This window comes from Coregonus clupeaformis, chromosome 10 (genome assembly GCF_020615455.1).
Source record: "Coregonus clupeaformis isolate EN_2021a chromosome 10, ASM2061545v1, whole genome shotgun sequence".
Lineage (NCBI taxonomy): Eukaryota > Metazoa > Chordata > Actinopteri > Salmoniformes > Salmonidae > Coregonus > Coregonus clupeaformis.
Genome location: NC_059201.1, coordinates 46,756,182 through 46,770,664, shown reverse-complemented (window position 1 = coordinate 46,770,664; position 14,483 = coordinate 46,756,182). Strand labels below are relative to the sequence as shown.

At 45.7% G+C, this 14,483-nt stretch overlaps 1 protein-coding gene across 1 annotated transcript in view; it reads right to left on the bottom strand.

The window, feature by feature from the left end:
* Window positions 1-14,483, bottom strand: part of LOC121575399 (phosphatidylinositol 4-phosphate 3-kinase C2 domain-containing subunit beta-like) — a 72,395-nt gene that overhangs the window by 39,156 nt on the left and 18,756 nt on the right. The window contains exons 2-10 of the mRNA XM_041888479.2: window positions 7,131-8,073; window positions 6,732-6,832; window positions 6,284-6,444; window positions 4,984-5,104; window positions 1,558-1,669; window positions 1,369-1,448; window positions 750-813; window positions 422-568; window positions 163-196 (exon numbers count right to left, since the gene is read on the bottom strand). Of these exons, the coding sequence (XP_041744413.2) occupies window positions 163-196; window positions 422-568; window positions 750-813; window positions 1,369-1,448; window positions 1,558-1,669; window positions 4,984-5,104; window positions 6,284-6,444; window positions 6,732-6,832; window positions 7,131-7,979 (1,669 nt within the window). The 5' untranslated portion in view covers window positions 7,980-8,073. The remainder of the gene's footprint in view (window positions 1-162; window positions 197-421; window positions 569-749; window positions 814-1,368; window positions 1,449-1,557; window positions 1,670-4,983; window positions 5,105-6,283; window positions 6,445-6,731; window positions 6,833-7,130; window positions 8,074-14,483) is intronic.

The window sequence follows — 14,483 nt, the reverse complement described above, 5'->3', positions numbered from 1 at the left end:
ATCTCTCCTCTTCTTTCCTCCCCCTTCCTCTTCTCTTTCCCATCCTCTCTCTGTCTTCTTTCTCCCCTTCCCCTCTGTCTGTCCTGTCTATCATCCCCTACCCTACAGTATCTGTCTGTGTGTTATTCTGTGTTGTAGCACAGTAAGACATGAAGAACCTACCTCTGTTCTCTTTGATGGCCAGCACTGATGGATCCTGTGAAGAGACACACACACAGTTACATAATGCATTCAACAAATTGACTAACCTTGGTTCTGGAGTTACAGGAGTACAGTATACTGTATGGGTAATGAAGTTATGCCTGATCTAAGCTCAGTTTAATTTTTTTAACTCTCTGTGTCTAAAGGTTAAATTAGATATGTGTCTAAAGGTAATTTATATCTGAAATGTGGCAGTATGTGTGTGTGTGTGTGTGTTTACCTTCTGGACTCTAGGCTGCAGACGACAGGGGCATGCTGGGAGCTGGTTGAGGGCAGAAGTGATGTCAGGCGTTTCCACGGCAGCCAGTGAGCTGCAGAGAGCCTTCACTGATTGGACCAACCGTTCCACATGCAACACAAGCTCCACCTTCAGAGGGGGGAGGGAGAACAGAGTGATTTCAACCTTACACATACATTTTCAAAATAAGAGCCAAACATGTTTGCTTTCGTTCGTGTGTGTGTGACAGTGTGTGTGTGTGTACGTGCATGTGCGTTTGTGTGTGTCTGTGCCTGCTTGTGTATTTACGTGCGTGTGTGTAGTAGGTTACCTCTGATAGTAGAAAGGACTCAGCCTCGTTGTGAAACGTATCCAGGAGCAGAGTCAAAGCCTCTCTGTTCAAACACAAGTAAATATCAACAACACTTACCACGTTTCTATCCAACCTTTGTATGCGAGTAGAGTGCATGTCGGAATTTGTTTTTCATGACAGGCCTGATGGAAACAGCAAATTTGTTGGTAAAAACGTTCCAAATGTCGACAAAACTAAATACGCTAGACAAGGTGGGATCTTTTTGTGTCTGTAAAATATTTATTATGCAAGAAATGGCGCTGGAAACCCCTTTATGCGCAAATATTGATATAATAACCATCACATCGAAGAAAGCTTGGAGTCACGCTATGACGTGTGGTTCTCCCATTAAAATGTTATTTTTATGTGCATTACATCATCACGCACATCCTTTTATTCGCAACAAGTCAATTTGATGGAAAGACATTTCTGGTGGGAAAATGCGCATATTGCGGATTTTAGAATATTCGCATGAAAATCTGTCGCCAATTGGATGGAAACCTAGCTAGTATCAAGGATATCAAAGTCCCAGCTTAAGGCCTTTAATTGCTTTTTAATGTAATTAGTGGTGTGCGAGATCTAGGCCCCTCCCCCTCACCTAGTAACGGTCTGTCTGATTGGTCGTTCCTGCAGCAGGATGCCGTGGTTCATCGTAGAGGCCGTGTCATCATCATCCTCCTGTCAATCACAACATAACGACACAATGAGTGTGTGTGTACGATTGTCTGTGTGCTGTATGTCGTGTGCAAGCGTGTTGTGTGCCTGTGTGCTGTGTGTGTGTGCACACCGTGCGGCCCAGTTCTGTGTTGACAGAGCCTCTATTGGTAAGGAAGAGACGGATGTCCCAGTCAAACTTCAGACACAGCTGGATATACTCCAACTCTGCCAACGTCTGGGAACTGGGGAGAGAGAGAGAGAGAGAGAGAGAGAGAGAGAGAGAGAGAGAGAGAGAGAGAGAGAGAGAGAGAGAGAGAGAGAGAGAGAGAGAGAGAGAGAGAGAGAGAGAGAGAGAGAGAGAGAGAGAGAGAGAGAGAGAGAGAGAGAGAGACAGACAGAGAGAGACAGAGAGAGAGAGAGAGAGAGAGAGAGAGAGCTTAAACCCTGCTACTGTCAAAGATGATAAATTAAGATAGTTCACCTAGGCCGTTTACCAATTAAAAAAATTCTCAGTTCCTGAATCTTAAGGGGGTGGCTCTCACATAGACACCAATGTGAAAGCAGCTGGGTCTGGTCGAATTAGTTCAAAAAGGAGGGCGTGTGATATCTCACTTCCTCTTCCGTCTCTGCTACTGTCAAGCCCTGGAATTGACACAGCTGTGTAACAAACCATGACCTCAGCACACAGAGGAAGTCCTAACCTATCTTTCCAGCTGCAGGTTATCAGGGGAAACACACTTCCTGCTGCTGCTCAGCCATGTCCCTGCACGCGCACACACACACACACTTACATGATCAATTCAAATCACATTTTATTTGCTACATGTGCCGAATACAACAGGTGTAGACATTACAGTGAAATGCTTACTTACAAGCCCTTAAACAACAATGCAGTTTTTTTTTATAAAAAGTAAAATAAAAAAAGAGTTAAGTAAAAAAATTAAAGCAAATAACTAAAGCGCAGCATTCAAATAAAAGAACAGTAGGGAGGCTATATACAGGGGGTACCGGTACAGAGTCAATGTGCGAGGGCACCGGCTAGTCGAGGTAATTGAGGTAATATGTACATGTGGGTAGAGTTAAAGTGACTATGCATAAATAATAAACAGAGTTGCAGCAGCGTAAAAGAGGGGGATGGGGTGGGGGGGGCAGTGCAAATAGTCCAGGTAGCCATGATTAGCTGTTCAGGAGTCTTATGGCTTAGGGGTAGAAGCTGTTGAGAAGCCTGTTGGACCTAGACTTGGCGCTCCGGTACTGCTTGCCGTGCGGTAGCAGAGAGAACAGTCTATGACTAGGGTGGCTGGAGTCTTTGACAATTTTTAGGGCCTTCCTCTGACACCGCCTGGTATACAGGTCCTGGATGGCAGGAAGCTTGGCCCCAGTGATGTACTGGGCCATACGCACTACCCCCTGTAGTGCCTTGCGGTGCCTTGCGGTCGGAGGCCGACTAGTTGCCATACCAGGCGGTGATGCAACCAGTTAGGATGCTCTCGATGGTGCAGCTGTATAACTTTTTGAGGATCTGAGGTCCCATGCCAAATATTTTCAGTCTCCTGAGGGGGAATAGGCTTTGTCGTGCCCTCTTCACGACTGTCTTGGTGTGTTTGGACCATGATAGTTTGTTGGTGATGTGGACACCAAGGAACTTGAAGCTCTCAACCTGTTCCACTACAGCCCCGTCGATGAGAATGGGGGCGTGCTCAGTCCTCTTTTTTTCCCCTGTAGTCCACAATCATCTCCTTTGTCTTGATCACGTTGAGGGAGAGGTTGTTATCCTGGCACCACACGGCCAGGTCTCTGACCTCCTCCCTATAGGCTGTCTCATCGTTGTCGGTGATCAGCCCTACCACTGTTGTGTCGTCGGCAAACTTAATGATGGTGTTGGAGTTGTGCCTGGCCATGCAGTCATGGGTGAACAGGAAGTACAGGAGGGGACTAAGCACGCACCCCTGAGGGGCCCCCATGTTGAGGATCAGCGTGGCAGATGTGTTGTTACCTACCCTTACCACAAGGAAAATAAAAACAAATGGAAAGACAGACATACACGCACACACACACACACATATGCTCAGCTGCACTGGACCGGAATGGAGCTTGCTGTAAAACACATTTAAACAATAGCTGGTTGTTTCTCTTTAGAGGAAGACTTTAGAGAGGAGTGGGAGGGAGTGTGTGTGTGTCAGGGTGCGTGTGGTGTGTGAGTGTGTGTGTGTGTGTATAGAAGAGACTGTTTTTACTGGGTGGGGAAATCCCCTGAGGTTTAGGTTGACCCTCAGACATCAGCAGAGCTTGTTCAAAACGGCCATAATTGAGGCCTTCAGTTATATGAGTGTGTATATCTGGACCACAAACCACACACACACTCCAGCTCTCTCTCTCCCTCAGTCTACCCCCAACGCACTGCCCTGTCAATCTCAATAAAGCCTAAACACATTCCTATAGCCTGGGCCTCTCACACACACACGTTTGTTTTACTATCCTTGTGGGGACCAAACAATTGATTCCCATTCAAAATCCTATTTTTCCTAATCCCTAACCCTTAACCTAACCCCTAATTGTAACCCTAACCCTAATTGTAACCCTAACCCTAACCCCTAAGCCTAAAATAACCTTTTTCCTTGTGGGGACTGGCAAAATGTCCCCACAAGGATAGTAAAACCAAAAACACACACACACAGAAACATAGGGCTGAGATTATGAGTGTAAAGCCAAGGGTCTCCTCAGTTTATCTGAGGGGAATTTATCTGGCTCTCGGCCTTACAGAACAGCTGTTTGTGTATTCACATGCATGTGTGTGTGTGTGTGTGTGTGTGTGTGTGTGTGTGTGTGCATGTGCTCTCTACATCCCAGTCCCACCCTCTGGGCCCAACTAACATGGCTGGTGATGTGTTATGATTAGTTGGCTCTCCTCTACTCATTCCACCCTGTGCTTGGCCTGTTCCATGGAGGAGCGGGGGACAGAGGGGCACCATCTCTGCCGCAGCCCAGCCAGGGTGAGCTCTACTGGGCAGACTGCCCCCTGGCACCCATCCACAATGGGGTGGGCATGGAGCCCGGAGAGAGAGGGGGATGGGCAGGGAAGAAGGGAAAGAGAGGGACGGCGTGAGAGGAGAGAAAGAGGGGAAGGAGCATAGTGTAACGATGCCAACAGAGTGTGGACTGACAGGGCATGTGTACGTGTGGAGCTCATCCATCAGTGAAGGAACTTAAAGGGATATGTCGGAATTTTGGCAATGAGGCCCTTTATCTACTTCCCCAGAGACAGATGAACTCGTGGATACCATTTCTATGTCTCTGTGTTCATTATGAAGGAAGTTAGAGGTAGTTTCACGAGCCCATGCTAATAAAAGTGGTATCCACGAGTACATTGGACTTGATAAAGGGCCTCATTGCCAAAATCCCGAAGTATCCCTTTAAAAACACTCAAAAGCCAAATCCCAACTGCCTCTTCCAGTAATCACACATATTGTAGACAGATGGGCGAGAGGAGTGGGGATACAGAGGAGAAAGGGAGAAGAAGTTGAGGTGAGAAAGGGACAAGAGAAGTTGTCCTTACTTTTCTAGGAACTCAGCTTGACCGCAGACTTTGAGCAGGTAGTGGTCGACATCGATGTGGTCCAGGTCTTCATTAGCATAACACAACGTCTGGTAGATCAACAAGTCTACCGTGGATGACCCTTCGAGCGAGAGAGAGATGTAGGGAATAAAACTTAAATGACAGTACATTACAGTAACACAAACAGAGAAAGAGAGTGTGTAGACCGAAGAGTACAGTGATAGAGAGATAGGTGGAGAGTGTGTGGGTGTTCTTTGATTCAACCTCTCTGGCCTGAGTCAGTGTACACCGACCCAACTATTCTATTGACAGGAAGAGTGATCAGCCACAGGGACAGATGTACTGGAAGAAAGGATTCAGACTGACTGACTGCTGTGTTGTTGATTGCTGTAGTTTTTCTCAAATAATCTTACAGAATGAATACGAGGGAAACAACCACTTTGAGACAGAGACAGAGAGAGAGAGAGAGAGAGAGAGAGAGAGAGAGAGAGAGAGAGAGAGAGAGAGAGAGAGATACCTCACATCTCTGACTGTTTACTTGGCCAGTTCGATCTCTCTGAGTGAGAGCAAACATACTCTCTGCCGCCATTATGAGTCATGACCTGCCCTGACTGTACCCACAGCATAGTCTCACACACACTAAGGGAGAGAGGGTGAGGTAGAGAGAGAAACAGAGAGCGAGAAAGATGGGCAGAAAGAGAGGAGACCTTCATGGCATGAACAGTGATGTTTCCAAAGCGTTCTCTCCTCCCCCTTCCCTTAAATCTCCCTCTCTTCAACTCCCCCTCTTTTTCCCCTTTCTCTTAGACAGATGAATGAGAGTCAGTCATGTTTTATTGAGAGGCCAGATGAGACAGTTGGTTGGCTGGGATCCGGTCAGTGTAATTCATTAAGGAAACTCCAACCACATGCTTTCCCTTATTCCTGATACTGTACAAAACATTCCCATTGGAAAACCACAGTGGCCAGGATAGGACTGAGTGAAGCAGACATGACATTCGCTGAGGATGTGTGTTTGAAAATAAGGGTGAGTGATCTCTGTGCTAATTACATTTTACATTTTAGTCATTTAGCAGACGCTCTTATCCAGAGCGACTTACAGGAGCAATTAGGGTTAAGTGCCTTGCTCAAGGGCACATCGACAGATTTTTCACCTAGTCGGCTTGGGGATTAGAACCAGCGACCTTTCGGTTACTGGCACAACGCTCTTAACCACTAAGCTACCTGCCGCCCCTAATGAACCTGCGGGGTGTGTGAGTGTGTGTGTGAGTGAGAGAGAGTGCGAGCGTGCGTGTCTTACCATCACAGGTGAAGGTGAGTGGTTCTCTGACGTGGTCGCTGATGACAGTAACTTTGACGCTGACCCCTAACCCCTGTTGCAGCTCTTCAGGCCCCACTGAAGGCGACCACACAAACCCAGAGTTCTTAGAGCGGTCGCTGCTTGGATACGCCGACCGCAACCTGAAAACAACACAACCACCACACAGCGATGGTTATTAAAAGGTAATACATAGCTGACCGTGAATTGACCACAACACACAGTTATGGTTATAACTGCTTATAGTCAGCCTGACCACAATACAACCACAACAAAACCACAGCACAGGAATGGTTCTAAACAGCCTGACTGAGGGTGAGAGGGTAACATTTGGGCCCAATCACAAATCAACCCCTAAACCTCTCAGATCTCCACAAGTGCATAGGGTGTTTGGCTTAGGGGTCGATTTGGGATTGGGCCGTACACTTACACGTCGAGCATGTGACAGAAGGCGGCCACCTCCTCATCTCTCTCCTCTGACACCTGGAAGAGCTCATAGCCAAAACCATTGAGCCTGGGGCCCAGAGACACCTGCCAATCACACACAAAGACACAAGAAGGATCAGCACAGAACTGAATGTAACAGAGCATTCAGTCAAGGAACTCAACGAAACGAAACACAGTTGGACTGCGTTGGAATAGACTGACTTGACTGGAGTAAGCTGGAGACAAGCCTAGACATTACAAGGATTGTTTATTTGTGTCTAGGTTTGACTATGGAAACATGGAATGAGGGTGTGAGGTAACAACGCTAGATGTGAATTAATGCTATGTCATGCAAAGTCACGTAATGAATCTGTCGTGAGCCTGTCATAGGGTGAGTAGTTACCGGGTCGGCCGACACTCTGCGCTGGTTCTTGTTGCTCTTCTGGATAGGTACGTAGGTGCGGGGGGGCACCTGAGGGGGGAGGGTCTTACTCCGAGCCACCGGCTTCCCTGATTGGTCCCCGTTGGCCCGCCTACCCCTTGGCGCCAGCCAATCCCCATTGAGCTTGGATAGGGCGTCGTTGAGGCTCTCGTAGTTGAGCGTCTCCCCTGACGACAGTTTGGGCTGGTCTACCTCGGGGGTGAACAGGTTGACATCCCGGGGCGCCATAGTGGGTCGGAGGGGCAGGAAGGGCTCAGTGGAGGGGGGGAGAGGGGTCCTTGGGGGTACAGCAGGAGGTGGGTCATCCGGAGGAGGGGGGAAGCCTTTAGGCAGAGTCAGAGGAGAACCATAGCTAGACCCTGAGTGCCCATAGCTGGAGTTCAGGTAGTCCCCCTTCCCTGAACTCTCCAGGATATAGAGGGGATCCTTGCTGTAACTTCCCAGAGGAGGAGTGGCCCTGGCTGGGGAGGGCCGTGGGGAGTGGGACCCCCCAGGCTGGAGGTGGTTGAGGGATGGGTCCGAACCAGACAGCCCTCTTAGCAAACTCCCTCCTGGAGGAATAGGGCTGGGGCAGGGTGGGAGGGGGCGATCGATCTGGCTCTGGCCCTCCCTAGGGGGTAGCGTAGGTAACTTCCCAATCCCCTGGCTGCTGGTCCCCTGGCTGTCCCCCCCCTTGTCCTGTTTGAGTCTGGACAGGGCATCATACTCCATCTGTAGAGCTTCAGCCATTACCAACTCTCTCTGGCTCAGGCCCAGGGAGTCCAGTCCCCAGGGACCCTCACTGTCCTTCTGAGTCTGCGCTGCCGACATGCTCCAACAAGGGAAGCCACCACCAACAGGAGAGGAGGAGAGGGACACTGGTGCTAGGGCTTCCAGAGAAGAGACATGGGGCTCAGAATACGCTCTGTGGAGAAGAGAGAGAGAGAGAGAGAGAGAGAGAGAGAGAGAGAGAGAGAGAGACAGAGAGACAATTAGAAAGAGTAAAAAAAGAGTAAGTAAAGTCAAAGTGAGACAGAGGGATGTGTTTCTGTTCTACCATTCAGACCACAGATGCCAAGTGCTCTCAGTTTCAGGTGTATTCTACAAAAACACAGCTGATTCTAGGGCTGGGAATTGCCAGTGACCTCACGATACGATATGTATTGCGATGCCATACTGTGATTTTATTGTAATTTGATGTTCCAAACATATTGCTCACTATACACTAAGTGTACAAAACATTATGAACACCTGCTCTTTCCATGGCAGACTGACCAGGTGAATCCAGGTGAAAGCTATGATCCCTTATTGATGTCACTTGTTAAATCCACTTCAAATCAGTGTAGATGAAGGGGAGGAGACAGGTTAAAGAAGGATTTAAGCCTTGAGACAATTGAGAAATGGATTGTGTATGTGTGCCATTCAGAGGATGAATGGGCAAGACAAAAGTTTTAAGTGCCTTTGAACTGGGTATGCTAGTAGGCGCTGCTGGGTTTTTCATGCTCAACAGTTTCCCGTGTGTATCAAGAATGGTCCACCACCCAAAGGACATCCAGCCAACTTGACAACTGTGGGAAGCATTGAAGTCAACATGGGCTAGCATCCCTGTGGAACGCTTTCGACACCGTGTAGAGTCCACGACGAATTGAGCCTGTTCTGAGGACAAAAGGGGGTGCAACTCAATGTTTTGTACACTTAGTGTATGTCTGCTGCAGACAGACAAGAGAACATTTGTTTTCATCCAGGGGTGAAAGTAGATTTAATTTCATACCGGTACGGGACACTCAATTGCGTGCGCGCATTTTTTTTTTTACTACTAAAATTACAGGGTAGACTACTCTGCTGACACTGAAAAACAGATCAATATAAACCAGGGGTGTCAAACTCATTTTAGCTCAGGGGCCACATGGAGGAAAATCTATTCCCAAGTGGGCCGGACCGGAAAAATCATGGTATATATAACTTAAAAACAACAACTTCAGATTGTTTTCTTTGTTTTAATACGATCAACATACAACATAAAGCTGGAGCCTGAGGACAGTGTGTCCAAAATAGTACAAGCACAACATCACTATTAATCATAAAACACGTCAAGTTTATTTGAAAATTCTAACGAAAAAGAACACACAAACACACAATGCCTCAGTGATTAACATAACTGTTTCACAGATCACAGAACTATATCAGGGTGTCATTTCTCAGGCAGAAATGTAGATAAAAATAATGAAATCCTGTTCCCCAAACAAGTGCAAGAACCACAGAGTCAAGAATAGGTTAAATATACAAATAAAATAAAATCAATTAAAAACAATAGCACATCAACATAAAAACATATAAACATAAAGCTGGAGCCTGAGGACAGTGTCCAAAAGCACAACATCACTATTAATCATAAAACACCTCAAGTTATTTGAAAGTTCTGATGACAAAGAACACACAAACACACAATGCCTCAGTGATTCACAGAAGTATATCACAGATCACAGAACTATATCAGGGTGTCATTTCTCAGGCAGAAATGTAGATAAAAATAATGAAATCCTGTTCCCCAAACAAGTGCAAGAACAACAGAGTCAAGAATAGGTTAAATATACAAATAAAATAAAATCAATTAAAAACAATAGCACATCAACATAAAAACATATAAACATAAATCTGAAAGCGTTGCTCAAACTCCCGTAACAGTCCCGTTATTTTATCTTTGAACCGCTTCATGTCTGCCACATGTTGGGTCGCGCACACATTTTTCAGACAGGGGAAGTGAGCTGCATCACCACCGGCAAGTTGCGTCTCCCACAATGACAGCTTCAACTTGAAAGAACGTATGCTGTCATAATACTGCGTGACAACTTTGTTGCGCCCTTGCAGCTGTTTGTTCAAGTTATTCAGGTGCTCTGTAACATCCACCATAAATGCAAGGTCCGGCATCCATTCTGCGGAATGAAATTCTAACACTGGTTTGCCCTTTTCTTCCATGAACTGTTCAATTTCTTCTCGTAAATCAAAGAAACGCCTCAGCACAGCACCTCGGCTTAACCATCTTACCTCAGTGTGGTATGGCAGGCCATAGATGTGGTCTTTCTCTCTGAGAAGGCTGTCAAACTGACGGTGATTCAGGCTTCTGGATCGGATGAAATTAACAGTTTGGATGACCACCTTCATGACGTTATCCATCTTTAAAGACTTGCAACACAAAGCCTCCTGGTGCAAAATACAGTGAAAAGTCAAAAAATCACGTCCTCCATTTGCAGATTGCACTTTCTCTCTGAACTTTGTCACAACGCCTGCTTTTTTCCCGATCATTGAGGGCGCACCATCTGTAGCCAGGCTGACAGCGCGGGACCAGTCCACTCCAACCCTGTCCAGCGCGCCGACGAGTGCGGTAAAAATATCAGCTGCTGTCTTTGTATGACGGTCAATGTGTCATCAACTCCGCGGATGAAAAAATGGCCAGTTGTGCAACATCTGTAATGTCCGTGCTTTCATCAATTGCAACCGAAAACGCAATAAATGACTTTACTTTTTGCTTCAACTGGCTGTCCAAATCCACCGAAAGATCGGAAATCCTGTCTGCAACTGTGTTTCTTGTCAGGCTGATATTTGCAAAAGCCTGCCGCTTTTCAGGGCACACAATCTCCGCTGCCTTCATCATGCATGTTTTTACAAATTCACCCTCACTAAATGGTTTTGAAGCCACTGCGATTTCATTAGCAATGAGGTAGCTAGCTTTCACTGCAGCATCACTGATGTCTCGGCTGTGAGTAAACACAGACTGCTGTTTCTTCAGACCCGCCAACAGTTCATTCACCTTCTCTCATCTCCGCTGTCCTTGAAAGTTGTCATATTTGTCGGCATGAAGACTCACATAGTGGCGACCGAAGGTTATATTCTTTCAGCACTGCAACATGCTCTGAACACACCAAACATACAGCTTTCCCATTCAATTCCGTGATTAAATAGGATGACCATTTTTCTTGGAACACTCTGCACTCTGCGTCCACTTTTCTCTTTTTTGACAGAGACATATTGGGGCAATGAGGGTGCCAAAGCACATAATGTTAAAAGTAGAAGCCGTAATAAATATCGCGGGCAAAACAAAGTAGCTCATTGGCTGCACGTGCTTGACCTACTTGCTCTGCCCCGGTATAAACAGTTTGCTTGCTTAACACAATTGCTATTGCGCCATCCAGCAGTTTATTTTATTGAAAAAATGCAGCGCATTTTTATACTTTACAAAATATATATTTTTTTTATTATATATATTTTAAATCATCTCGCGGGCCGGATTAAACCCGTTTGCGGGCCGTACGTTTGACACCCCTGATATAAACGATGTTGTCTGATCCATATAATTGGCCTACGAAAAGCAAGGAGGAAATTATTGTCCAAACACAAACAAAAGTGGCACTGACCCAATGACAAAGACAGTGAATATGCACACTCACCGGGATATGGCCGATGTTCTCCGCTAGTGCCCAATATGATAGGCTACTGTTCTGTTCGCTCAATAAAGTTAAGAATTTTGATAACTAAAAGACAGATTGGAAGCTTTTCATTGTCATCTCTTTACAGCAATAGCCATTTGCTCTCCAAACTGTTTTTCTGTGATTGTATTTTGAAATATTGCGATATGCCTGGCTGGGTCTCTCTGCTTTTAACTGACAGTCGCAACTCAACAATCATTTATTTGGTATTTGCAGCGTGCGCTGCCCAAACTGCGGGCCCTTCGGACTGTAGGCTACGCGATTTAAAACAATCCAAAACGTATTTATTTTAAGAAGTTTATGATCCTTTGTGGCCAAATCATGCTTTCTGGTGTAGTAGCCTATTTTGAATGATTTTATTTATTTCTGTATAGACAGGAGTAATCTAATTAGGCTATATAACTTTGGCATTTTAATTCAATTGACTTTAGTGTAGCTTCCCCTCTCGCCTTATGGACACGCCTCCTATACCCTTTAATGTGGCATAAACACAACCAGTCATGATGTTTTCATCTGATTGTCAAATAATCACTTAACAAAAGGTGCTCCTGTAGGCTACCCACGCACATTCGTCCACTCCAGTGGCGGTCAGTGCCGTTTATGATGAGGGAGGATTAATTATTTTTTAATGAGCATGACCTTATTTCTATTACAGCATATTGGATGACTGTCATTCATATTCCATTCACCCAGTTCAATGTAACATCGATAGGTTTAGGCTACTACATGACACTCACATTTTCCCTATACCCATCATGAGGTTGCTACAACCTAGCCTATGAATGAAAGTTTACAAACGTAGGTGCACACAGGTCGAGAGAATGTGAGATGATAGACTGTCCCACATGGACAGACAGTGGCACATTCAATACCGCCTTGCACACTCTTGCCTGCATTTAGCTTATCTAGGGCGTAATCATTAGTCCAACAGTTGCAAACGAGAGTTTCTATTGGACAAATTCAGGTATGTTTATCCCTGTTTCGTTTGCTTCCGTTTAAGAAACAATTTTTTCATCAGAATCGGCAGAATGAATACACCCCTAATCACGCATAAACCAAGTTCATTTCCATAGCAGCCACTTTGTATTCATTCTAGCCTCTATGCACTCTCCTCCTCTCACCTTTTCCCTTCGTTTGTGGACTTCAATGAAAAACACATCAGCCAAATCATGTCATAACCGCTACACACAGCCTACATCGTTGTCCCCATTTTAGCTAAAGTAACGTCCTAGTCAACATAGCTAATAGAACTAATGCGTTAGTAAACCCGCTACAATCATGCAGTAACGTTACAGTGTATAGTCAGTAAGCAGTTAGACAGGCGGGCCCTGGTGGCAATAAATTAATCAAACCAAAAGCTTACCTTGACTTACATTTTAGTCATTTAGCAGACGCTCTTATCCAGAGCGACTTACAGTTAGTGCATACATACTTTTTTTATACTGACCCCCCGTGGGAATCGAACCCACAACCCTGGCGTTGCAAACGCCATGCTCTACCAACTGAGCTACATCCCTGCCGGCCATTCCCTCCCCTACCCTGGACCAATTGTGCGCCGCCCCATGGGTCTCCCGGTCGCGGCCGGCTACGACAGAGCCTGGATTCGAACCAGGATCTCTAGTGGCACAGCTAGTGGCACAGCTAGCCACTGCGCCACTCGGGAGAGTAGACTTGGAAGAGTTCCAGTGTTGTGTTGGATAGTCATAGCCAGCTAGCTAACATAGCATCCCTCTGTTTGAGCCGGGTGTTTGAGTAACTAAACTAGCTAGCTGCATTTGCTAGCTAAGTAAGTGAAACTGAAAAGAAATTGCTTCTTCATTTATGAAGAAATTAATTTGTTGAAAACTGTTCAACTATTGTCTTTCTCGCTCTTTGAGTCAACTACTCACCACATTTTATGCACTGCAGTGGTAGCTAGCTGTAGTTTATGCTTCAGTACTAGATTCATTCTCTGATCCTTTGATTGGGTGAACAACATGTCAGTTCATGCTGCAAGAGCTCTGATAGGTTGGAGGACGTCCTCCGGAAGTTGTCATAATTACTGTGTAAGTCTATGGAAGGGGGTGAGAACCAAGAGCCTCCTAGGTTTTGTATTGAAGTCAATGTACCCAGAGGAGGACAGAAGCTAGTTGTCCTCCGGCTGCACCATGGTGCTACCCTACAGAGTGCTGTTGATGCTACTGTAGACCTTCATTGCAAAACAGCGTGTTTTAATCAATTATTTGGTGACGTGAATATATTAAGGATAGTTTTATCTAAAAAGGATAACTTTTTCAATGTTTGACCATTTTTATTTTTATGAAATTCACTGAGGATGGTCCTCCCCTTCCACTGGTCCACTAACAAAATAATTTCAGCATCCAAACCCCAACAGTGCACTGTGCACCCGCAATTTGATGAATGGAAAGAGACATCAGTTACAAAACACCTACGTGTATTGTAATGACATTCTGCGATTGTCATTAGGCCTACACTTGTAGCCTGAATTGATGCATCCACTGTTGTCCACGCGTGCCTTGGTCTCGGCCACTCATCTCCGCGAGCGTCTCGGCCACTCATCTCCGCCTTGACAAAATGTAAGTGTTCTCCTCAAACCACAATGCAATTTGGAGCGTATACCACCCGGTTTCCAGTCAATTGCAACATTTTCATGTGGCTGACATGCAGCAATGTTAAATAATGGGTGTAATAGCCTATAGTTTTTTGGGCATGTTGTATTAACTGTGATAGGCTCACGTTTTACCGCCGTACCAGACCGCCTTACTTTCACCCCTGTTTTGATCAGTCATGGAAATAAAAGTGCTGAAAACATGTTGGCTCACTATTTAAAAATAAGTTTGTGAACAAGCTA